The sequence below is a fragment of the Ictalurus furcatus genome, chromosome 4 (assembly GCF_023375685.1).
Source record: "Ictalurus furcatus strain D&B chromosome 4, Billie_1.0, whole genome shotgun sequence".
Classification (NCBI taxonomy): Eukaryota; Metazoa; Chordata; class Actinopteri; order Siluriformes; family Ictaluridae; genus Ictalurus; species Ictalurus furcatus.
Genome location: NC_071258.1, coordinates 8,826,832 through 8,851,314, shown reverse-complemented (window position 1 = coordinate 8,851,314; position 24,483 = coordinate 8,826,832). Strand labels below are relative to the sequence as shown.

The following is a 24,483-nucleotide window of genomic DNA, read 5'->3' as shown; positions in this document are numbered from 1 at the left end:
CGCTCAGATACTTACACTTGCCCATTTTTCCTGCTTCCAACACATCAACTTCGAGAACTGACTTTTCACTTGCTGGCTAATATATCTCACAATGTGACAGGTGTCATTGTAAGGAGATAATCAGTGTCTGGTCTGGTCATATGAATGAAGTGTAACAGCGCAATATCGTCTGTGTATGAGCAACAGTTTAAAGAGAGAGAGCTAGAGAGAGAGAGAAAGCTAGAGAGAGCGAGAGAGAGAGAGGGAGAGAAAGCTAGAGAGAGAGAGAAAGCTAGAGAGAGAGAGAGAGAGAGGGAGAGAAAGCTAGAGAGAGAGAAAGCTAGAGAGAGAGAGAGCGAGAGAGAGAGGGAGAGAAAGCTAGAGAGAGAGAGAGAGAGAAAGCTAGAGAGAGAGAGAGCTAGAGAGAGAGAGGGGGAGAGAAAGCTAGAGAGAGAGAGAGAGATAGCGAGAGAGGGAGAGAAAGCTAGAGAGAGAGAGAGACAGAGAGAGAGAGAGAGAGAGAGAGAAAGCTAGAGAGAGAGAGAGAGAGAGAGAGAGGTGTGTGTGTGTGTGTGTGTGTGTGTGCGCGCGCGCTCCACACTCAGCTGTTCAGATGGCGAGATGAAAGCGGCTCTCAGTGGCTCTCACTGGCTCCCCGAGCTCTTCATCTAAAGGAATCCAACTAATTTGTCCTTCAGGATTAGACAAGAAGGTAGATCACACACCGATATGCAGGGCTAAAACGACCTTTTCTTTCTGAAAGCCTGGCTGTAACACCGCGGTGTGGACATTTTGTGTTAGATTTCTTCCGTGAGCGAAACTTTCCGTTGTTCCACGCGGGAGGGGGAATAAAATAAAATAATGCGACTTGGAAAAGAAGAGCAATTATTTCACATCCTGAGCACCTGAGATCAGGAATGCCATCCGTTAGAAGAGGAGACATGAAGGGCATTCCGTGTCGCCGACTCAAACTTGTGCTTTCATCTAAATCTGGTTGCTTTCCTCGTGTGAAATGAAGCCTCGCGCTCAGTTCCACAGGAGGTCCTGGTTAATAGGCTGTATGAATGAATGTCACCTTAAACACCGTGTAGTTTCCTTCACACTAACTAACCGGTACACAGGAGGAGACACATGACAGTCTTAGTGGTGCTTTCTATCATTTTAATGCTGCTTTCTTACATTTTAACAACAGAGACACATCCACATCGTAAAGCATCCAGCAACAGTGTGGACACCTGATAACTTTTTACCCCATGGATTCAGGAAAGCCTTCGAGTTTTCAGGTGTGCGTGTTCTCTGGGACTTCACCTTGCTCCAGGTTTTAAAATTAACCTCATTTTTAGCTCCACATTGCACTCTTATTCGATTTCACACGAGTTTTTTTTTTAAGCTTGTGAGATTCGTTTAGGATATCAGAGCGTCTTTATTCAGTTCAGTCTAGTTGAACACATCCCGGTGGCTCTTATGGGAATGAAACACTCCTCCCGCTGTTTGCTCCTACGGAGGAAAATGGCGGAACCGGACAGCCCTGAGGTAAGTGGTGAAAAGACTGAAACAACACAAATACTACACTTGTAAAAGACCTTAAATCCGGATATTTCTAACCGTGGTTTCATTCGTATCTGTAATACAGGCGAAGGTAAAGATATTTCGACTGTTTGTATTTATTTTTCTGTTGGTTTGTTGTCAGTGAGAAGTCAGTTTACTACCACACACTGATTACAAACTGCAGGAATGTTCTGCAGGTGTGAATAGCAGCTCACAACATCGACATAGTGCTGTTCAAGGGGACATATTCCTATGTTTATTTATCTATTTATTTATTTTTTAAAAAAATATTTATTCGGAAAATTGGTTTGTCACCAGCTAAGTTTCATTGTTTTCAAGTGTTGTGCTTTAGCCGCGCTTAACATATTTACCTCATGGATTTCAAGAGCGCGAGCGCTGTCCTTGGTCCTACACACACGCGCACGCACGCACGCGCGCGTTTGTCGTGCTAAATTTTGTCAGTGAGGACCACTGACATAATTTACATAATTATTTTTTGTAGCTAATTAACGCTAGGCTACAACTAAATACCCTGACCTAACCTCAGTAAGCAAAAGGAAACATTTGCTGCATTGTTTTTATTGATTGATTTATTTTTAAGCAGTTTTACTCATGGGGTCCAGCCAAATGTCACCACAAGGTCAAACTTTTCAGACAGTCTTATCCCTGTGGGGACATTTGGTCCCCACCCAGCTACAAAAGCAAGCCTAATTACGAATGACTTGTAAATTGTTGTTAAGAAAAACGTGCGCTCGTTGATATGGTGAAGCTTTCTTCATGGAGATGTTAATTTGACATTTATGACTTTACAAAAGTCTTGCTTTGTAACACATTTTCAATATGTTTTCCACCACAAGAAAGTCTTCAAGACAGAGGACTTTTTGTGCTATGGTTTCTCTGTCACACAACAAGCTGTGTTTAAAAAAAATAAAAATTCAAGAAAGAAAAAAATAAAATAGAACCTGGTGAGGGAACAACTAGTTTTAATAATGTAAGTGATAAAAGGAAGTAACTTGTTGCATGCACATTCCACAATATTAAATGTAACAATAAATCATACAATGCGCTATTCATTAATACATTTTAAATAATGTAAGCATTAGCTAATTGCTGTTGTATGAATGGAATAAGATGCTTCAGGGCATGCTGTTGTTGAAATTTCATGGTGGTAACAGTAAGTCCACTTTGCCCTAGAACACATCAGACACACCACCCAACATTATTTTACTTTAATGGAACACACCCGTGTGTTTTATTCCTTACTTCATACAGTCCTCAAGTGAATCTAGACCTTTCCTTGTCCACCCATTGATCAAGATGAGGACTGTAAACCAGTATAACAAACCAATACAAATTTTTAACTAGTACCCAGTTATAGCTAATGAAGTGGTGGTGAAGACTCAATTTCGGTGAGGTAACACCACAGAGTGATTTTTTTGAAGTGTCAGTGCCATAAATATCAGTATCAGTATATGGGCTTTCAGAAGTGAATTGCCTAAGCAATGTGTATCATGAAGTCATTGCTTGTTTCCCTCATCACTTTCACAACATCTTAAATATACAATGGTATAAAAGACTTAATTGAATGGTGGTTCCATATGGTTCGCAAATGACCGAGTGCCAGAGGTTATTAGTTGCATAGCCAATTAATACAAGGCGGGAGACACCCTAGGCAGGGTGCCAACTCATTGCATGGCACAATCACACACACCCATTCACACACTATGGACAATTTGGAAATGCCAGTCAGCCTACAATGCATGTCTTTTGGACTGGGGGATGAAACTGGAGAACCTGGAGGAAACCCCGAAGTATGGGGAGAAATGCAAACTCCCCGCACCCAGGGCAGGGGTGGGATTCGAACCCCCAACTGTAGAGGTATTCCTAAACAGAACTGTAATATATACAAACAAGAGTAAGTTCAACACTTATCCGATTTGCCATATCTTGGCCTTTTTCACAGCTAAACACACCACGTGAGACCATTAAGCTGGTCTTAAAGATGTTCTTAAAGTCATCAATATAGATAATAGAAAAATATCATTTGTATAATAGAAAAATAATGCTGGCTTTTGACCTAAACTTGAAATAAACCTCTTTTTTCCTCTTTTTTTGTTACAGCTCTATAATTTAGAGAACCACAATTCTTGCACTTTTTTTTAAATAATCAAGAAGCCTTTGCCTTTTGAAAACAAATTCACCATGTGTCCTGCCGTTGCACCTAAACACTTGATGTGTGGGTTTGTTTTCTAATTTTTTGTATCACTCTCACAAACAAAACTAAATTTTTAAGTGCAGTTTCAGCCTCTGGCTTTTTTTTTTTTATTTGGACTAAAAATAGACTGTGTAATGAGATTTGTTTAGTTGGCTGCAGAAGGAAGGACATTCGCGCCTCTCTCTTGCTGCTGTTAGATACTATCTTGGCAGATGGATGCCTCTTGAAGTAGCCACTTTCCCTGCTGCTTACGTTTAAATCCTCTCACAGTGTGGGTCAGAGATATAGGAAATCTAGATGCCGCATTAGCCGCTGGTGCTAAACCACTTTCCTACATCAGCGCCCCAGGCACATTAGCAGAGGTGAGAATCATTGGTAAACTAGTGCAAGTCTATAGAGACATGCAGCTCTACCCTTGGCTGGAACAAAATTTGCTTTGTTACAGGCGCCATAGCTTTTTCCATATATCATGTGCTATAAAGGGTATTCTACAGGGAATGATGATAATTTGATTGAGTCTAACTGCTGGAAAATCACCTCACTAGTCTGCCTCAACTACTGCAAAAAGCATAAAAACAAAGCTTCTCGAAGCTTTCTCCTGTTTAAAGTAATTCCTTGTTCTCTTGCTTTGAAATGTCAGCTATTCAATGCTGCCCGTTGTGCTGGCATTTTCCCTCACTTCAACTTAATGGGAACAATCAAGCAAGTCGCCCCTACCAAAAGGGCAGCACCAGAAACATGTGAATTTTAGCCCAAAGGGTTTGGGTGGTCACACACGGATGGACATATACATACTCGCACAACATGGTCACACACACATCTACTGTATACTCACAAACATACACAGACACACAGTGAAAGCCCCCACTGCTAATAGAGGATGTCTGAGTGATGGTTGTCAAACTTTTTCTAATACCTGACAGCATAAAGCAAACTATTCAAGCTGTGCAGGATAGCGCAAGCTAACACGCAAGCTAATGTTTTTTCTAATGTACACTCATGCCATATGTTCAAGACACATCTGGGAAATGAGACAGACTCGCTCTCAGTGAAAGAGTGGATACTGCACCGATCAGGAAAATACTAAATATAATAATAATAATAATAATAATAATAATAATAACAGTAATAAAATAAATACCATTGTAAACATACCTCTTAAGAAATTTGTAATGGGAATTTCATCTCCTGTCAGTAAATCAGATTAACTGACTCGGGTAACTAATAACAGTTGGCTTTCATTTCACTAATTCAGCAATAATGCCATGCCAGCTGTCTCTGCCATGCCTTAACTTTTCTGTTCAGAAAGAATGTTTTTTAAAGAAGAATTTGAAAAAAGTTGTCTGTCTTTGCATACTGAACCAACATCCTGATACCTGTTCATCCACCCATCCATCCATTTTCTGTACCGCTTATCCTACACAGGGTCGTGGGGAGCCTGGAGCCTATCCCAGGGGACTCTTGGCACAAGGCAGAGGACACCCTGGATTGGGTGCCAACCCATTGCAGGGCACAGTTGCACACACCCATTCACACACTACAGACAATTTAGACATGCATCTCATTGGACTGGGCTAGGAAACCGGAGTACCGGGAGGAACACCCCAAAGCATGGGGAGGACAAGCAAACACAGAGTGGAGGTGGGAATCGAACCCACAACCCCAGAGGTGCAAGGCACACATGCTAACCAGTAAGCCGATACCTGTTCAAGAACGACACAGAAGTTTGATTTGTCCCTCTATACATTTTTTTCATGTTTTCCCCAAGAGATGCTCCACGGTAGAACACCTTTAGGAAGCTAAGAAACCCTAAATATCTGAAGAACCGTTTTTTTCCCCAAGCATGTACACCACATACATCATCATAATGAGCAGAATTGCTATGAGGCTTTTGTACCTTGGTTACACACATCTGAGAGACCTATATCTTGTTCAGCAAGAACATCATATGATATGATCTATAGGTTGCACTTCCAAAAAACAGTTTATGCCTAAGTCTCACTCTTTCTTCTGAAGATAGTCTCACCTGTATAGTGTAGACTTGCACCTAAGGCTCCTTCTGTAATCGTAAAGACTGTCCGGTGCTCCTCCCAGGACCTGTAGTCACAATTTGCTTATACTGAACATATTTTCAACACACTTAGTACTGTTTGCCTTTATATGTACAGCTGTATATTGTAATGATTTATAATCACACTATTTGGTATCACCTAGAAGAGGATGGGTTCCCATTCGAGTCAGGATCCTCTAAGTGTTTCTTCCCCATGTCATTTCAGAGCGTTATTTCCTCGTCACTCTCACCTGGCTACCTCATTAGGGCTCTAAATCTACATCTGGATTTCTGTAAAGCTGCTTTGTCACAAGGTCTATTGTTAAAAAAAGTACTTTACAAATAAAATAGAATAGTATTGTCTTCATTTCCCAAAAAAAAGGCTTTTGAGATATTCTAGTCAAATCCCAGTGTTCACCTAAAAGCGTTTGCTTAAAGATCCAACTCGCTTGCGAACAGTATATCACAGTAATACATGACACAGCTTTTAATGAATGTAGTGCTTTCAGAACACAGTGCTTTGGCAGATGTGTGCAATATACTGAATTTATTTTTAATTAGTATACACCACATCACTGTTAATGGGTCTAGCACAAGTCTTGGTTTCATTCTGTCTACTTGAATGCAGGGTGTTGTTTAATCAGCTGCATTATGTCAGCGAGAGCACTGTCGTCCCTTGTGCTCTCTCTCTTTCTCTCTGTAGGTAGTGAATATGTTAATCAGAGCGAGAGAGGCCCACCGTATGTGCCACTCCTTTCACCGGCTGCTTTCTTTCTGGCCCTGACACGTCTGTTAGTATATTGAAACACTCCCCCACCGTCTCACACAGCCTGCACAGAGATGCTAGACGACCTGCATGTGGACGAGGATTATATTATTTGAGTATCTCTGCACTCAATATAGAAACTGTCTGAAAAGCAGTGAAGGCTTGATATTACAGTGGTGGTATAGATTGTGTTGATAGGTTAAAAAAATAGTGCCCTAGGACATTACAAATGGGTCATGAAAGATAATTCTACGGTGCCTTGTCTAAATATACCTCATGAGTACCACAGTAATCTTTCTTCTCTTTTTCTGTGCCTTTCTTTTTCCTGTTGGCTCTAACAGCAGCAGCCCCTCAGCTCAGCACCATCTCATTCAGCACAACCTTCTCCTTTGCCTAAACCAGTGCCCTCGGTCAACCATGCCCCACGGCCCACACACCCCTCACACAACGCACACACTCCCCACGCAGCATCCTTGCTCACCTGCCCCGGCCGAGGAAAGATGGCCAAGTTTCTTAATCCAGAAGAGATGACTTCCAGAGACTACTACTTTGACTCCTACGCTCACTTCGGCATCCATGAGGTAGGAAGAGTTTCAAACAAGTCTGAGTGTTCCACTAGGATGTACTGTAGATGCTTTCAGATTACAATATCATCCCTGTTTAGGTATAATGATTTAGACTGGAAATTTGTAAAACATAGCACTGGGAGATGCAGAGAGAACAGAGGGAGGGGACTAGGCCAAAAGAAGGGGGAGTAGACCAAGGAGAATCCAGTGAGACCTAGAGATGCATTATGTGTCATTTTTAGTATATAGGTCAGGTGTTTTTCCCCCCATTTCTTTTATATCCCTAATGTACGGTATTTGATTTTCTAAATGTGAAACAAATGCAACAAACATTGTTCTCAAATGTCATAAAAGAAATAGTTGTTTCATAGAGGTCTGAAATCATTCTAAGAAAAAATACCATCCTGTATTTTTTGTTCTTTCGCCCAGTCCCATTAGTAGAAATCTAGTCACGACATACCGCTGACACTTTATTATAAGGTCCAAAGATATATTAATACTTAACTAATGCTTACATAATGATGAATTAATAGATGCACTAATCCTTAGCACATTAGGAAATAATGAAGTGTATACATTAGCAGCCTCTGAGTCATGCAGTATGAGTAGCCAATAATAATAATAATAATAATAATAATAATAATAATAGTTAGGTATTAATATCCAGTTAACTCATTCTCTTATTATAATGCATTGCAGAAGTAATAAAAAAGGATATTTATATTACGATTTCTGTGTTTGCAGACAATATAGGTTAACCCAAATTATAGGCTATAATATAAGTTCAGGTAATTTGCGACCCCCCAAATCTAAATTAAATCCAAACAGATGGTATTATAAATGCAAATGAAATGCTATGGTGTGAAAGATCACATAATATAATATAAGGCTTCTAAAATCACCTTTACACACAACTTTAAGTTATAGGAATAGGATGTTATAAATAGGAATATAAATAGGAAATAGGAATAAATAGGAATTACTCTTATTGGCCTATGAAATAGTTCTTTTCACATGCTTGAATGGATTTACCTGCAGATGCATTTGAATGGCAGTTCTGTGGGAAGAAAGTCTTGTTGATGAGAGCGTCCAAAGGAGAATGGCTAGACTGCTTCAAGCTGACTGTACAGTCTACAAGCTACAGTAACTCAAATAGCCACTTTGTACAACTGTGGTGAGCAGAAAGGCATCCCAGAATACGTAACATGCCAGACCTAACGTGGCCAATCTCCTCTGACCTCTGAAATACTGAAATACTCAAACCAGTTCATCTGGCACCAACAACCATGTCACAGCCAAAGTCACTGAAATCACATTTTCCTCCATTCTGATATTTGATGTAAACATTAACTGGAGCTCTCAACCTGTATCTTTTTGTGCATTGCCCCGCTGCCACATGATTGGTTGATTGGATAATTGCACGAATGTGCACGTGTATAGGTGATCTTAATGAATTGGTCAGTTAGTGTACAGTATATGCTTCATTATTTATGTATTAATTTATCATTAGCATTAATTCAATAATAATATATTACTTATTTGTGGACCTTATAGTAAAGTGTTACTGACAGATTTCATGCTATAATGCTATATAATTACTAGATATTTCTTATTCAATCAATTAAGACTTGCATATGATTGATTAGTGTCTTCATTGTCTTGTATTGTAGGAAATGCTGAAGGACGAGGTCAGGACACTGACCTACAGAAACGCCATGTACCACAACAAACATGTCTTCAAGGACAAGATTGTGCTCGATGTAGGGAGTGGTACTGGCATCCTGTCCATGTTTGCTGCCAAGGCCGGTGCCAAGCACGTGTACGGGGTAAGAAGCCTGGATCTCTACAAATCTGCAGGGCGCTGCTATGTTGGAGTTTGATTACTAAAATAGCATCATAGATGGCTGCTCTTCTCTGGAGAATGAGCAGATTATTACCTCTGCTACTGTACCAGCACTCTCACACATCATTGGCAGGCTCGGATGTACCTGACACTTCCATCTCTTATTATGCGAGTGTCAGCAGAGGCAGCTTTCCTCTATGACATGTGTTTTGCACCTTGCTGCTCTGAAGTTGCAGAATCTCTCTGAAGGGCGTCATAAGAGCTAAATGCCAAAGAGTTAAGTGTGTAGGGTGATCATGTGTAGGCGTTCATTGATTCAAATGCCTACAATGCAAAAATTGAAGGATGAACCTGTGGGCTCACTCAGACTTGTGATATTAATGTCCAAGACAGTGAAGAAATGAGTTTGTACTGTACACTGCAGTAATCTGCATCTGTCATTTCCATTCTGCATCAAACATTCTGAGGACACAGCATACTGCTGGAGCTCACACCCATTACTTCAGAAACAGCTGCATCAGCATGTTGTGAAATGCAGAAACTGACATTGTAATTGGGGTGTATATGTCTATATCTAGGTTGTAAAAGTGGCAATGCAGAGAGAAAGAGTTGAGAGATGGGGAGAACTTTCAACAAGTTTTCACCCACAATCACACAGAAATCAAAGGGAGTGGTGCATTGTCGTGATTAAGTCCCAGAGTGGCTATGCTTGCTGCTCTGATAATATGTCAAACCGCTCCCCTCCCCTCTACCTATAGTGGTGGGCAATGTGCTGGGTGAGATCGAAGCACTGCTGATTGCAGTTCAGCTGTCATCTATAGTTGAGCTTGGTCTTTTCTGTGTTATGTATTTTTCTCTCTGAGAGCAAGTAAGACAGTCACCCATGTGATCTGTCTACACATGGGAAATGCAGAGTGGATGGGGACGGCTGCTGCAGACTCTAATGAAGGGTACAATTCTGACAGCCTAAATCTAAATTTCTCCCTACTCTCCATCCAGCCTTCTTTCCCCCGAGAACAGTGTGCTGATAATAGCCAAGATGCAGTGTTCTCATTAATGCCCTTTCCCCCACAATGTACCTCAGTCCTTTGAGTGTGGAGTCAGTCGCTGTTAAATCCTGAGGAGGGTTCTCGTGGCCTACTCTAATGAGCACAGGGGAGCGTGGATAGTATAGTGAATAGAGGGTAAGGAGAGGACACAAAACCTTGTGTGCTTGTGTGTTTAAACCAGCCTTGGTATATCTACATTAGCTGGCTGTCTATGTCTCACTGGCATTTCCTAACTGTGAAAGAGAGTGAAAAATAAAGGAATAAACAAGGAAGAGGGTGGTATGGTGGTGCAGCAAATAATGCTAAGTCCCTGATTCGAAACTGAGCTTGGGTTACTATCTGTGTGTGGTTTGTATGTTTTTCCTGGGTCTGTGTGGGTTTCCTCTGGATTGGCGGATTTCCTGAAACCTCCCAAAAATAATCCAGTAGATTGACTGGCTACTCTGACTTGCCCCTCAGTGTGTGCATGGTGCCCTGAGATAGAGGTGTCCTCTCTCCTGCCCCCAGGGGAGGCACTGGATCCACCACAGCCCTGACATGGTTACTATTCTCTCATTTCTTCAAAAACAGTTATAACCAGTTGTCTCAGTTGGCAATCGTTCCCACCAGAACTAGCTCCCGGGTCCTAAGCAAATGGCGCAAAGTGGCAAACTATACAGAATCTGCCCTTTAGGCAGCCCCATGTAGTAAGATTTAAAAATGTCACCAGTCCTGATCCTACTCAATCTTGCTACAGACTTCAACACAGTTAACAGTATTATGTATTTCTTGAGTTTCAACAATCCTGGAATTTTTGGTTCAGAATAGCAGAGCTTTTTGTCCTGAAGAGACTTGTATCAGGCGCTCCATACAGATTTTCCACTGGTATACATTGAGCCTCAGTACTTGGTCGTCTTCTTTTTTCCCCTCTCTACTCATTGTCTTAGTGATGTGACATCTTCACATGGTTTCCCCTAGTCTGTGCACAACCAGCTTATCCTCCTCTCTTTCCCATCTTGAGATACTCAGGTTGCTACTTGAATCTTGACAGGTCTGACAGACGTTTTATTATAGATGGTATATCATAATTTAAAGCTGAATCCCAGAAATATTGAATCCCAAAATATATTGGCATTGCCATCTCTTTTGAGAAGTCATTCTGCACAAATTTGTAGTGTTGAATGAGTTATCGTTGTTAGCAGATATTGCAAACATTACTCTGTTGTGCAGGTGTCAGGCATTTCTCCCCATGGTACTTGTTTAGTCCCTTGGCATCTCTTTGACTTGACCAGAGCAACTTGCGCCTGGCTGGTCTTAATTTAACTGCTAATAGGTCCTTACACCCGATACAGAATGTCTTTGATCTTTCTGATACACCTAAGTTTCTCAACTACTGCATTCACATTATTGACTTAATTAAACCAATTTAAAACCTTTATGGTTTCCTACAAAGCTAGACATGGATAACACCCTTCCACCTGATGGTAATGGGTAGATTCAGGAACTTTCCTCAAGCTCTTCAAGCCATAACTATCCGACCCACCACTCTTTAAGGCACAAGCAAGGCAAGCGTCAATACTCTTTTCTGTACTGCTGGTCCCTAGATACCAACTTCCATCGGCTTTCTGAAGAGCAAAGTCCCTGAATATCTTCAGAAGCAGACTGAAGACCCATATATTTAATAAGTAATCACTAAGCACTAATCATGCAATTCAGAAATGCATTGCTATATACACCTTTTAGATTAAAGCTTTAAAAGGTATGTCAGTGCTCCTTCAGGCGCAGTTATGTACCTTAAATTATTTTAATGGTATACAGGTACTCACTAAAGGTACAAAATATGTCCCCTTGATGCTGCCACCCAGCAACAAGGAAAAGTACAGTTTAGTTTGATTTATTTCTGAGAGTGTATCAGCACAGATTCTGAAGCATGGTCTTATATTTAGACCCAGGCTGATCTATAGTAGCAGTAGTTGTTTTCCAAATAGATTGCAAAGTATTTCCGTACGTTTACCTGGATAAGAGCACATGATAAATGCCATAAATCTAAATGCAAATGATGCTCTGTTGGTTCTGATCTTGTCATTTTAGATTGAATGCTCCAGTATATCAGAGTACTCTGAGAAAATCATCAAAGCCAATCACCTGGACAATGGTAAGAGCTCTGTGAATATTTACTGTGTATATGTACATTATATATCCGTATAAATGGTTGGGTCTAAGTAAAAGAAAACAAAACATTAACAAGCAAGCTGTACAAATAATTATGAACTGTTAAATGCAAATGCTAACAATGAATGTCACAGAAGGCATGAAAATATTACAACAGACAGCACACAAATAGACAATTATATGAATGAGAGATTTATCATTCAGAGGTGTTTTCTCATGTAAATGTGAAATCCAGAACATAATTCAAGCTACATTGAGCTTACTGCAAGACTTTAAACAACCATGGCATTCACCATTCATCTTTGCAAATATGCATAAAATGAGACACTAATGCATGCTGGTTATAGGAGTTTAGGTTTTTACCAAATAGCAGAATGGAGCAGAGCTGCATTCTGGCAGGGCAGCTGGTGAAGGGTATAGGATGTTTCAGGTTTCATGCTGACAAAGTCTTTTCTTACCGAAACAAATTCAATAGCTCCCCAAGGAAGCTGATTGAAATCTGGGCTGTAAAAATGCCAGTTTTGGAACAGAGTGACCCTGCTTACCTGGCAAACAAACAGGACCTTCCACAGACATAATTATTAATGCAGCGAATCAATGCTATGCCTCCACCTAAATCTAACCCGAACCGTAACTTTATTAAACAAAAACAAACCTTTTGGCAATTCTAGTTGTTTTTGTTTTTTGGGTTTTTTAAATAAATAAATAAATAGATAGATAGATAACCAGTTTTCCTAGTGGGGACCAGACCAAGATAGAAAAGCATGCCCACACACACTCAAGCTGTTCTGCAAAAATGAGATCATCTGTTTGTTGAGACACAGACTGGAGACTCATATTTGTACACGGTTTCTGTGTGGGTTTCTACTTCTCATGTTTTTGTATTGCAGTTATCACCATCTTTAAAGGAAAGGTAGAGGACACAGAGCTGCCAGTGGACCAGGTGGACATAATTATTTCAGAATGGATGGGCTACTGCCTTTTCTATGAGTCCATGCTCAATACTGTCATCTATGCCAGAGACAAGTGGCTGGTAAGTATGTGTGTGAGTGCTTGGATGTATGTGTGAGCTTTGACAGTGAGTCTCTGTGCTGTCTTGACAGAAACCTGGTGGCCTGATGTTTCCAGACCGAGCTTCTCTCTATGTTGTGGCCATCGAGGACAGGCAGTACAAGGACTTCAAGATTCACTGTGAGTGCATACACACCCACACACTGAGGAAGAGACAGATAGAGACAGCACTGTATCCACTAAGGCTGAGAGTACAGGCTTGTGTGTGTGTGTGCAATACACTTGACACAACTTTATTTCATAGTCACACCGCTGCAGGCTATGTGATGATAAGTAGTCCAGTAAAGTCAACACACATTATATTTGAGTGACATTGCTCTATAAAGCTGAAACCCTAGGCAAGCTTGTTCACTTCTCCTCAACACACATACTCACACTCATACACATCCCATAACAGAATCGGAGTTAAAACTATTTGTATTAGCCTTGAGACAAGGAGGAAAAAAACAGAGCCTTGTGCTTGAGCTGCCTCATCACTGAGGAATTACACACCAGGCATATACTGTGATCAATTGCACAGGATTTTAAAGTTATGCTTAACTTTATAAATCGTTTTTTAATGAGTAAATCATTTTGGGGAATATTATTTAATAAGCAGATTGGTGTGACTTGGAAAATGATTACCACAATGGTTTGTTTTGCTTTCTTTTAAGAAACCAGGGTCTGAAAACTCACCGGAAAAACCGAGTTCGCAGTGAATATGACAGGCATGTGGTATTTTCTCGTAAAATATAAGAGTCTATCATGTTTTTATAATCAAAAAAGGTTTGTGTGCAGACTGAAGATCATAGCAGGGGTGTCTGTGAGTGCATATTGTATATAGAAATATAGACGTGGTGTTGAGTCTATATACAGTCCCCTCTGAAACTATTGATAAAGGAGAAAGATGAATATGAAAAGAGAGTGTAGAATTTCAGCGTTTATTCCCTGGTATTTATATGTAGATATGTTAAATGACAGAGCATAGCACATTTTGTATCATTTTAGGCAAACAAAAAATATTGGAACATGTGACTGACAGGTGTTGTTGCCCAGGTGTGTCCTGTTAGATTGATTATTTAAACAATAAATAGCTCTGAACATCTACTCTTGGTTTTAGCCTTCAGTTTCACCTGTAAACACTACATTTGGTCTTAAAAAGGATAAGCCAACATGAAGATCAGAGAGCTGTCTATGGGAGAAAAGCAAGCCGTTCTGAAGCTGAGAAAAGAGGGAAAATCAATCAGAGGCATTGCATAAACATTGGGCATTTTGGAACAATTTGGAGTGTCCTGAAAAAGAAAGAAACCACTGGTGTACTGAGCAACAGACACTGAATGGGTCGGCCAAGGAAAACAACAGCTGATGACAGAAAGATCGTGAGAGCTGTGAAGAAAAACCCAAAAACGACAGTCAGTGACATCACCAACAACCTCCACAGGGCAGGGGTGAAGGTATCACAATCCACCGTTTGAAGAAGACTTTGAGTGCAGAAAAGTATAGGCCACACCACAAGATGCAAACCACTCATGAGCAGTAAGAATCAAAAGTCCAGATTGGAATTTGCAAAGAAATATAGAGATGAGCCACAAAAGTTCTGGAACCATGATTAACCTCTACCAAAGTGATGGAAAGGCCAAAGTGTGGAGAAAGAAAGGATCTGCTCGGGATCCAAAACATACAAGCTCATCTGTGAAACATGGTGGAGGTAGTGTCATGGCTTGGGCTTACATGGCTTCTCCTGGAACAGGCTCACTAATCTTTATTGATGATGTAACTCATGATGACAGCAGCAGAATGAATTCAGAAGTTTACAGGAACATTTTGTCTGCCAATTTACACAGAAATGCATCCAAATAAATCGGGAGGAACTTTAACATGCAGTAAGACAGTGATCCAAAACGCACTGCCAACTCAACAAAGGCCTTTATCAGGGGGGAAAAGTGCAAGGTTTTAGACTGGCCAAGCCAATCACCAGACCTTAACCCAATTGAGCAGCATTTCACCTCCTGAAGAGGAGACTGAAGGGAAAAACCCCGTGAAGCGAACAATAACTGAAAGAGGCTGTGGTAAAAGCCTGGAAAAGCATCAGAAAAGAAGAAACCAACAATTTGATTGCAGTTATTGCAAGCAAGGGGCATGCAACCAAATATTAAGTGTTATTTTAATTTACTTCAAGGCTTATGTGTTCCTATACTTTTGCTCAACTAGAAATTGGGTGGTCTGATACAAAAAGGTCTATATTTTATGTTGTTTAACACATCTAGCTGTAAATACCAGAAAATAAAAGCTAAAATACTAAACTCTTGTCTCATATCCATCTTTTGATCTCAAACACAAATGTCTTTGATGTATAGCACAAACAAATGAATTGGCCTTGCTGTTCCAAAACCGTTGATGAGAATGTTGGTGTGTCTGAGTCCATACAGAGACATCTTCATTTAGGAATAAGAACCATTGGCATTCATATATGCATTTTATGAATGCATAAAAAGTGCAACAATTATTGGCAATCCTATGACTTCATTTGAGAAAAATATATTTGAAATATTTTCCCATTGATATATTAATTTTTTTTAAATACCTTTTTAAAAATTCCCTTAGTCATTCATAACAATGGGTAAGACCAAGGAATATAGCGGTGATGTGCGGCAATAGATTGTTGAGATTCACAAAATGGGAAGTGGCTATAAGAAAATAGCAAAAGCATTGAAAATGTCCATTTCCACCATTAGGGCAATAATTAAGAAGTTCCAGTCAACTGGGAGTGCTATGAAACCCTGGTATATCAACCTGGAATTGGACGTGTGTCTATATTCTCAAAGCACTGTGAAGAGTATGGTTCGAGTGGCCAAAAAATCTTCAAGGATCATAGCTGGAGAATTGCAGAAGTTAGTTGCATCTTGTAGTCAGAAAGTCTTCAAAACTACAATCTGAAATCTCCCACATCGCCACAAGTTGTTTGGAAGGGTTTAAAAAAGCCTCTACTCTCATCCAAAAGCAAAAGGTCAGAAGGTTAAACAATTTAGACAATTTTTGACAGCCTTCTTTGCTCATATTTATCAATATTAGGGTGTCAGTATTAGTGAAGGGCACTGTATTTGTGGTATGTCCGTACCACAAAATGCCCATCATTTACAATCTTCTCCAAAATGTAGGCATGTCTGTACCTTTTTATGATGTCTAAGGCTGCTGTATTTTTCTATGTAGTCACCGCATCAAGCAATTTATTTATTCCACACAGAAAAATTTCTTTTTTGGTCTTCAAAAGAAATTTTGGCTGATGAGAGGTCAGAGCATCCCACATATGAGACAGGAGCAGAAAGAAAATAAGGGGGAGTGGCATACTGTATTTGCATTGTATTGTGCATGTTTACAGTAAGACATTTTTAAATGTGGACTGGGCAGGTACCTCAGACTCTGTGGTGGTCTTAAAAAACCCCATTAAATCTGAAATACCTCCAAGATTATATACAGCTCTATCTCTTCTAAGTATTCTATCCTTTTGACGGATGTTTTGGTTTGATGGTGTTTGTGATGAGACCAGAATTGAAGCATAGTAATTTTATACAATTTTCTGTCTCTGTCACTGACTGAACTCTTAAACCAAGACCAAGACCATGAAATCTGTATCTTTGTGTGTGCGTGTGTGTGTGTGTGTAGGGTGGGAGAATGTCTATGGCTTTGACATGACCTGCATCAGAAACGTAGCAATGAAAGAGCCACTGGTTGATATAGTGGACCAAAAGCAAGTGGTGACCAACGCATGCCTCATCAAAGTAAGCAGTGTTTCCACTCTTCCTCTTTTGTACAAGTTGTACAAAGTTTGTACAAGTTGTACAAAAGTGCATAATGATATATGTATATATATGTGTGTGTGTGTGTGTGTTTGAATTCAGGTATACATGTACAGATGCCCCTTCTCTAGTCAGTTCATGAAGACATCACTTCCAGTTTGTTTGTGATTGTGTGTTTTAGGTTTGGAGTTAGTAAAATATTTAGTTTGTGATAACTGACTGTGAAAAAGATCTGCTTTATAGACTTTTGCCTGATCGTTAGTTCACTAATGAGGCATGGCTGTTGTTTAATGATTCATTGAAATGAAATCTCATTTCACAGTGAAGTGCTGGATAATGGACTGAGAGAGATGATGATCAGGTTCATTTAGATGCATTCAGGGAAGTCTCACAAGGATTTGAAAAGTCATGTAACATATTTCAGCAACTCAAATCTGTACAAACACAGATATTTTTGCCAGATGTACAGTATTCAATAAAATACTTTGCAAAATAAATTATTATTATTTTTTTAAAATATTTGCCTGTAAGCCTATACTAGGGATATTCAACTCAGGTCCAATTACATAAAATTCCTCACTTACAAATATTCAGATAAGCAACTAACATGACTGAATATTAACAACAGTTACCTTTTAATGCCTAACCACTGATCATGCGTTTATGGGTGTAAATAAGACAATTCAACGTGTTTATGTGATGTTATGATGATTTTGTTTTGTAGTGGCACTTCAAGTTACCACTTATGACTAGCCCCATGGACTCTGAAGAGATTAGACAGTTGACACAAGGCGAATAATCACATACTTCTTTACACATTTTGTTTTTCATCACTGACTTTTTGAAAACCCATGCCATCGGTTCGCTACTCAGAGGTTAAATAAAATGTAAAATCGATTAAATCTGTGACAAATCCCCGGTGTCCTGCTAAAATCCCCCATTGGTCCTTCTCTATCATGGCCCCCTAATAATCCCCATCTCTGAATTGGCTACATCACACTCTCCTCTTGACTAGTAGCTGGTGTGTGGTGGGCGTTCTGGCGCACTATGGCTGCCGTCGCATCATGCAGGTGAATGCTACCCACTAGTGGTGGTTGAGGAGATTCCCCTCCCCCATACTATGTAAAGCGCTTTGAGTGTCTAGAAAAGTGCTATATAAATGTAACTGTAACTTTGTATCTAATGTTTCCAGCTCTGTCGCTAGTTTCTGGCCTGATGAGCAGCCTGCAGCTGAAAGATTTACATAAATGCATGTGGTTGGATAAATTGCATCAGAGGATCTGCTCAAAGCCCCAACAGAGGGAGCTTGGTGGTGCTGGGGCTTAAACTCCTGACCCTTAACCCAGAGCCTTAAGCAGTGAGCCACTACTGTGCCAGAGTGTGTTGTTTTGTTTTGAGAGTGTGCACAGCAAAATAATTTATACCCCCTGAAGTCCGTCATTTTACTAAGAAAATGGACAGAGTAACTGAGACCGAGTGTGCTTACAACTGAGACCCATTCCATAAATGTTAAATAAATATTTCCTTCCCCACCTCAACGATTATCGGAATTGCTTTGTTAAGCAACAACCCATTTTTAAATATATTTATTATTATTCTTATATTATGTGGAGCATCCACCATACAAGTCCCTGTGTATGTATACCATTATTATAGAAACAATAACATATAAGAACGAGTGAATTGATATTAACCCATTGTTCATGTTACAGCCAGAACTACATGTGCTGTTATATGAAAATAACACACACCTTCTGACCAATCAAATCTGACCGTTCAACTGTGTTGTGCTAACTGTTTCATATACAGCTGAAACAAACCCAATATCACTCCTTTTCCTGCTTTTCTCTTCTTTTTTTGCCTCAGACACAGACACAAACACTCTTGTTTACACAGTGGTAGATTTTAGTAATATAGGTTTTCAGTGTATGATAAGTAAATAATGTAGACTGGATGCCTGCTTACATCTTCCTTTCTGATCTGGATTAATTCCTTCTTCTGTAAGAGATGTTTGTACCGCGGTGCGGTAATTCAAATAATGAGTGATGATGTTTGTCTGATAAACACGCTGTGCTCATCTGAAAGGAATACAGTAGAGAGATGAGTGTTGTGCATCACTCCCATGATGGGAGTTTTGATATTTGATTTATCTCGAACAATTGCACCTAATGTGTACAGCCCAGTGAGAGCACATTAATGTGATTTCCACAAGATTACTATGCCTACAATCTGCCACTAATACAGCTTCATAATAAACTAAATGCTAGTGATGTTATGTAGCTTTATAGTGGACAAAATAAAAGAGAGGAATTAAAGCTTTTATTCTCCCTTTTATATCACTAGTCATCTGTAATGTTCTAGCAAGGCACATGTTTTTCATTCATTTTGAATTTGTGTATTTAACTTATACCACATTGCTTTTTGATTCTCAAATCTGATTGGTCAGCAGCTCTGACCATCTGAAATGCAAGTTTATGTTTATATAGTATGCTTGTTTTAATACATTTTCTTTTTTGTATATAATAACCATCAATTCAGGATTATGTGTGGCAGATGCTCACATTTAAATCTAATAAAAGGATTTTTAAACAGTGCCATTATTTAACACAGAAAAACGTATATCGTTGGTATGGTCAAGCTTTCTGCAAGGCGAATGTCTGATTATACTGTAGCTGCTCCCTTTGTTGTTGAATTGTCCACGAAACAAGTTTGTTCATGGTCTTACTTTCATTAGAGCAGCAATAACCACCCATTCTGCTTGCAGCTTCACCATAGCGGTGATTATACCTTTCTCTTTGTTAAATAGCAAAAAAAATATACATCAGCCTATTGGTACACTTAAATTGTGACTGACATGCACGTCTACTTGAGTTAGTTACTATAGAAACTATGACGTATTAGAATAAGTGCCTTAATATAAACTTGAGATTTGTCTTGCAGCTGGCACTGTTGTCCGAACTGGAGTTATAAAAGATTAATCAACACCTTCTGACCAATCAGAATCAAGAATTCAATAACATTGTGGTATAAATGAGGATACTTCCTAATCAATGGTTTTACAAATGCCCATGTCAGTGAAGATATGTTCTTACACTGATAATGTATTACTTTTCTATAGCTGATTGTTAACATGTTTAAATTAGTAATTAAAGTGAGTGTTTAACAAAACCTGCTTTGTCTTCTTCAGGAGGTAGACATCTACACAGTGCAGCCAGAGGACCTGTCCTTCACTTCAGCCATCTGTCTGCAGATCCAGAGGAATGATTATGTCCACGCACTCGTCACCTACTTCAACGTCGAGTTTACCAAGTGTCACAAGAAGATCAGCTTCTCCACAGGTGGGTACCCTGTAAACCTGTCCGAAGGCACTGCTTCGCACATTCCACATTATCCACATTCACATGGATTTCACTTTTTTTTTTAATGAAAAAGAGCACTTTATAGTCAAGATATTGCTCAGCTATAAGTGCACGTTGAGAATAGACTACGTTATGTTTTATTTTAGTAAGATGGCAGAAGGCTTTGTTCCCACTGAACAACGTGTGCATTCAATATTCTATAGGATTACCAGTGTATTTATAGTCATGCATGCACTTATGATTACACCAGGAAGTAAATCTAAAAGTAAAGTGTTTCTCTTTAACTTCTCTTTAATTCATTTACAAGAGGACTGATACGAACATGACTGATATTAACACTAAATGTTTTTTTTTTTTTTTTTTATGAATAGTGACTGCCCTCTTGTGGTTATACCATGTCAGAGAACAATGACCATCTTTTACACGTTTTTGAGATCTCATTTCAGTATTGATTAAATGTCCTAAAGTTTCAGGGCCTCTGACAGTTTTGATCTAATTAATATCTAGCATGAGTTTGTTTCACTTAAATGAAGGTAGACACTGTTATTGAATTACACTGTTATTCTAAACAACACACGTAGCAATATACAGTATACTATACTCACATGTAGTGATCTAAACAGTAATTAGACATTTTATCAGGTACAGCTATCATTTAAATACACAAAGATGCTAGCTCATATGCTGATATGAACAATTTGTCAGCCTTCTTCCACAACAGTATCTATCAGTGGAATGAGACCCTGTCGGACCACCATTGACTAGACATTACTTGGGTAGTGAACTATTCTCAGCATAGCAGTAACACAGTCATTGTGGTATAATAAGACTGCAGCAGTAACACTAGGTGCTGCTATGAATGGATCATGAACAGTGGTGCTGTTGGGGGTTTAACAATATTTATTCTTGCTGGCCACATTATTAGACACATTTACAGTACTGTACCTTGTTGGCCCACCTTCTAAGTATATAGTTAGAGAATCTTCTAACATATATAGTGCATGTTACTCATCCTCTACATTTTCATCAGTGTCAGTTTCTGACCATAGGACTGCTGTTGCCACAGTAGTTTTGCATGGTAGGCTGTTTCTCAACTAATCAGTAAAATATTAGTTTTACGAACACCAGATAACCACCAGGGTTCCCCCTCACTTGGAAAATTAGCCAAATTCAACAAAATGGTTCCAAATGGTAATGGCAGACATTAATGATGGCATTTTATAGTGTCATATGGTCACCATGTGACTTTGTGTTAAAGGTTATGACATCCAGGTGTTAAAACAGCACCTCTGGTGGTTAGGAGGGGTGAAATAGAACTGAGATTTTTTTTTAAACCCAAGCTTCACTGGAAACACTTGTCCCATCGCCACAAACATTACCATGTGAGCGTCACTGCAATGCTGAGAATGATCCACTAACCAAATGAGATCTGGTCAGCAGTGGTCCACCATAGGATGCGGAGAGTGAAATACCTAATGGCTGTATCTTATGTACTAGTTGAATGGGATAAGATTTCAGGACGTGTCTGTTAAATAATGTTGCTGGAGGATTTCTGTAGTATTTATGATCGATTCACATGGGATAAGCGATCTCTGTTTGGGGGAAAAAAAAAAAAAAAAAAAAAGAGAACGATAGAAATCACAGATATTTGAGTGTCTTCAGTATGTATGCATGGTTGTCACACAAAAAATTCCATGCAGCTCATTTTAATCAAACTGTATGTCACATGACTATAACATGTATGTAGGCTATACCTGTGCTAGGAACTCAATAGCTTGCCTAAATCCCTAAATTTTTACCGTGAATTAAACTCAATACTTGCTTTAGATAGAAAAGTCAATTTGCTGTAGTGTTTTTACACTAAAGGAAAAAAACATAAAACCTCGTTTCCCATAGTATATAATGGAATCTTGACCAATCTTTAACTTGAAGCAAAATCAAGACTTTACCTCTAAAACAAATAGTGGGTATCTCAAATCAACAAATTTACAGCATGTTTAGCAGACCGCTGACAGCAATTCACATATACTGTTTGTTGCATTAGAATAAAATTCTTTGTTTTCAGTTTCCATCTAGTATTTCTCATATTCGGATTAAAAGCTCATTCAGTAGCTTGATGTACTATAAAGGTTGCACTTACCCTCTCTCAGGACCTGGTATGAGATAAACTGGACCCTGAGAAGAGCTTTAAAGCAGAGAAGGGAAAGTCCAGGCCAGAGCTTAGATCTGAGCACATATTATACTTCTCTTGACCTTTGCAGCATTATCAATCAGAATTTTGGTATTCTGGTCCTATTGCCTGGGTCGAGTTGCTTAAAATTGTCGAAGGGCACCAAGAGATAACTGCTTACTAACAAATAAATGTTCACAAACAGACTCTTTGATATGGTTGCACATCATGAGAGAAATTTGATATTTATCTAGGTGGATTTTTGGTCATTCAGGTTTTGACGGTTTTGTTTTGTAGCACCGGATTCTCCCTACACGCATTGGAAGCAAACAGTTTTTTACCTCGAGGAGTATCTGACTGTGAAGAAGGGAGAAGAGATTGTAGGCACAGTCACCATGAGGCCCAATGAAAATAATGCAGTGAGTATGAAGAACAGCCTTAAGATTTAAGCACCATCCCAAGAAATAACGAAAATCCTAATACTAAAATCTTTCTTCATACTCTCTTTCGCTCTTCCTACAGCGTGATTTGGACTTCACGTTTGAGCTGGATTTTAAGGGTCAGCTATGTGAAGCAGACATCTCTCATGACTATAAGATGCGTTAAGCGTCCAGCAGGGGGCGAAAAAGTGCCCGAGTACCACCATGGGGACCGAGGAAGTGGCACTTCCCCATCCGCAGTGCCAGAGACCAGCACAGAGGCTGAGTGCTTAATAACCTGGGCCACGACTCTGCTCATCTTTGAGAGATGTGCTAATATTTCTGGAGCTGAGTGCCTCTCTGAGCAATAGCATCCTTGCCATGGCCAATAACAGCGTGCACTAGTCCAATATTTCTGACTGTTCACAAGGCAACTTTGAATGTACTGCTAATCAAGCTCAAGAATGTTACTATCCTCATGAATGTGAAGAGTCAGTTTACAGTTTCTTTTGGAAAAGAGTCAATGGAACATTAAATTGTGGTTCTAGTGAGAGTCTAAAGATAAAGATGTTAGCTTATTTTAGCTGTATTTTCATTTGTGGTGTAAAATCAAGATGTTAGGCCATTTTACTTTAAGCACTAATCTACTGCACTACAATAGAGTATTTTAGCAGAATTATATGTGCAATCAAGTGGAACACACTAATGCAGAACTCTCAAATTTAAGGGTTATTTATATATATAAAGTTTTGTTCAAGAAAATTCATTACAGTAGCTATTAAACATACAGTATTTAGGTGAATTAGAAATAATGGTAGCACATTTATTAACTTTTCTTTCTACTGTGCAATATGTAGTGAGTGTGAAGGTGTCTTGTTCCGCAGTGTCAATATTTGTTATAATGCAAAAATTGTTACATATCCAACTACAACTACCAACAGATCAGGGTACGAGAAATGGACAGAGAATAAGAACAAACCGGAGTGGGATCATGCAGAAGTCTTTCAGTACAGCAGGATGCGTGTGTGTGTATTCACCTGTGCTCTTACTGAACTCATCACCGAGGTACCTCCTCACCTTCTGTCCTGCTTCAATCCAAAGTTATTCTGGTTTAAATGACATGGTAATTCACAGACATTGATTATATTCAGTTTCACCAAAAAACCTGCTGTGATAAAGAGTCTCAAAAAGAAAACATTCTGATGTGATTAAAGCAAAGAAACAAACAAAAAAAAAACAAAATATGTACCTCTTGAATAATGTTTAAAAAGAGTTACAGAAGTAAGAAAGCATATATTAGGAAACACAGGAGTTTAGGAATATTTCATTCATGGAATCCAATCATCTTGAATCATCCAATCATCTACTACTACTAATAATCTTGTAGAAACTGTGTAAACCACGTAATGACCACTAGAGGGCAGGAAAAGCACAGTGTCTGGGCTAACAATAAAGTTAAGTATGTTCTATAGAGGACAGCTGACTTTGAAGGGAATTTTCTTTATGATTTTAATGAGTAAT

At 39.2% G+C, this 24,483-nt stretch overlaps 1 protein-coding gene across 1 annotated transcript; it reads left to right on the top strand.

Moving 5' to 3' along the window:
* Window positions 1–410: 410 nt before the first annotated feature.
* Window positions 411–24,247, top strand: LOC128606576 (protein arginine N-methyltransferase 8-B). Its single transcript, XM_053622815.1, has 10 exons — window positions 411–1,512; window positions 6,900–7,139; window positions 8,795–8,950; window positions 12,087–12,150; window positions 13,058–13,200; window positions 13,271–13,358; window positions 16,881–16,996; window positions 20,202–20,352; window positions 22,841–22,962; window positions 23,066–24,247. Exons 1-10 carry the CDS (start codon window positions 1,444–1,446, stop codon window positions 23,147–23,149), a joined length of 1,233 nt encoding a protein of 410 aa, XP_053478790.1. The 5' UTR covers window positions 411–1,443; the 3' UTR covers window positions 23,150–24,247.
* Window positions 24,248–24,483: the final 236 nt, after the last annotated feature.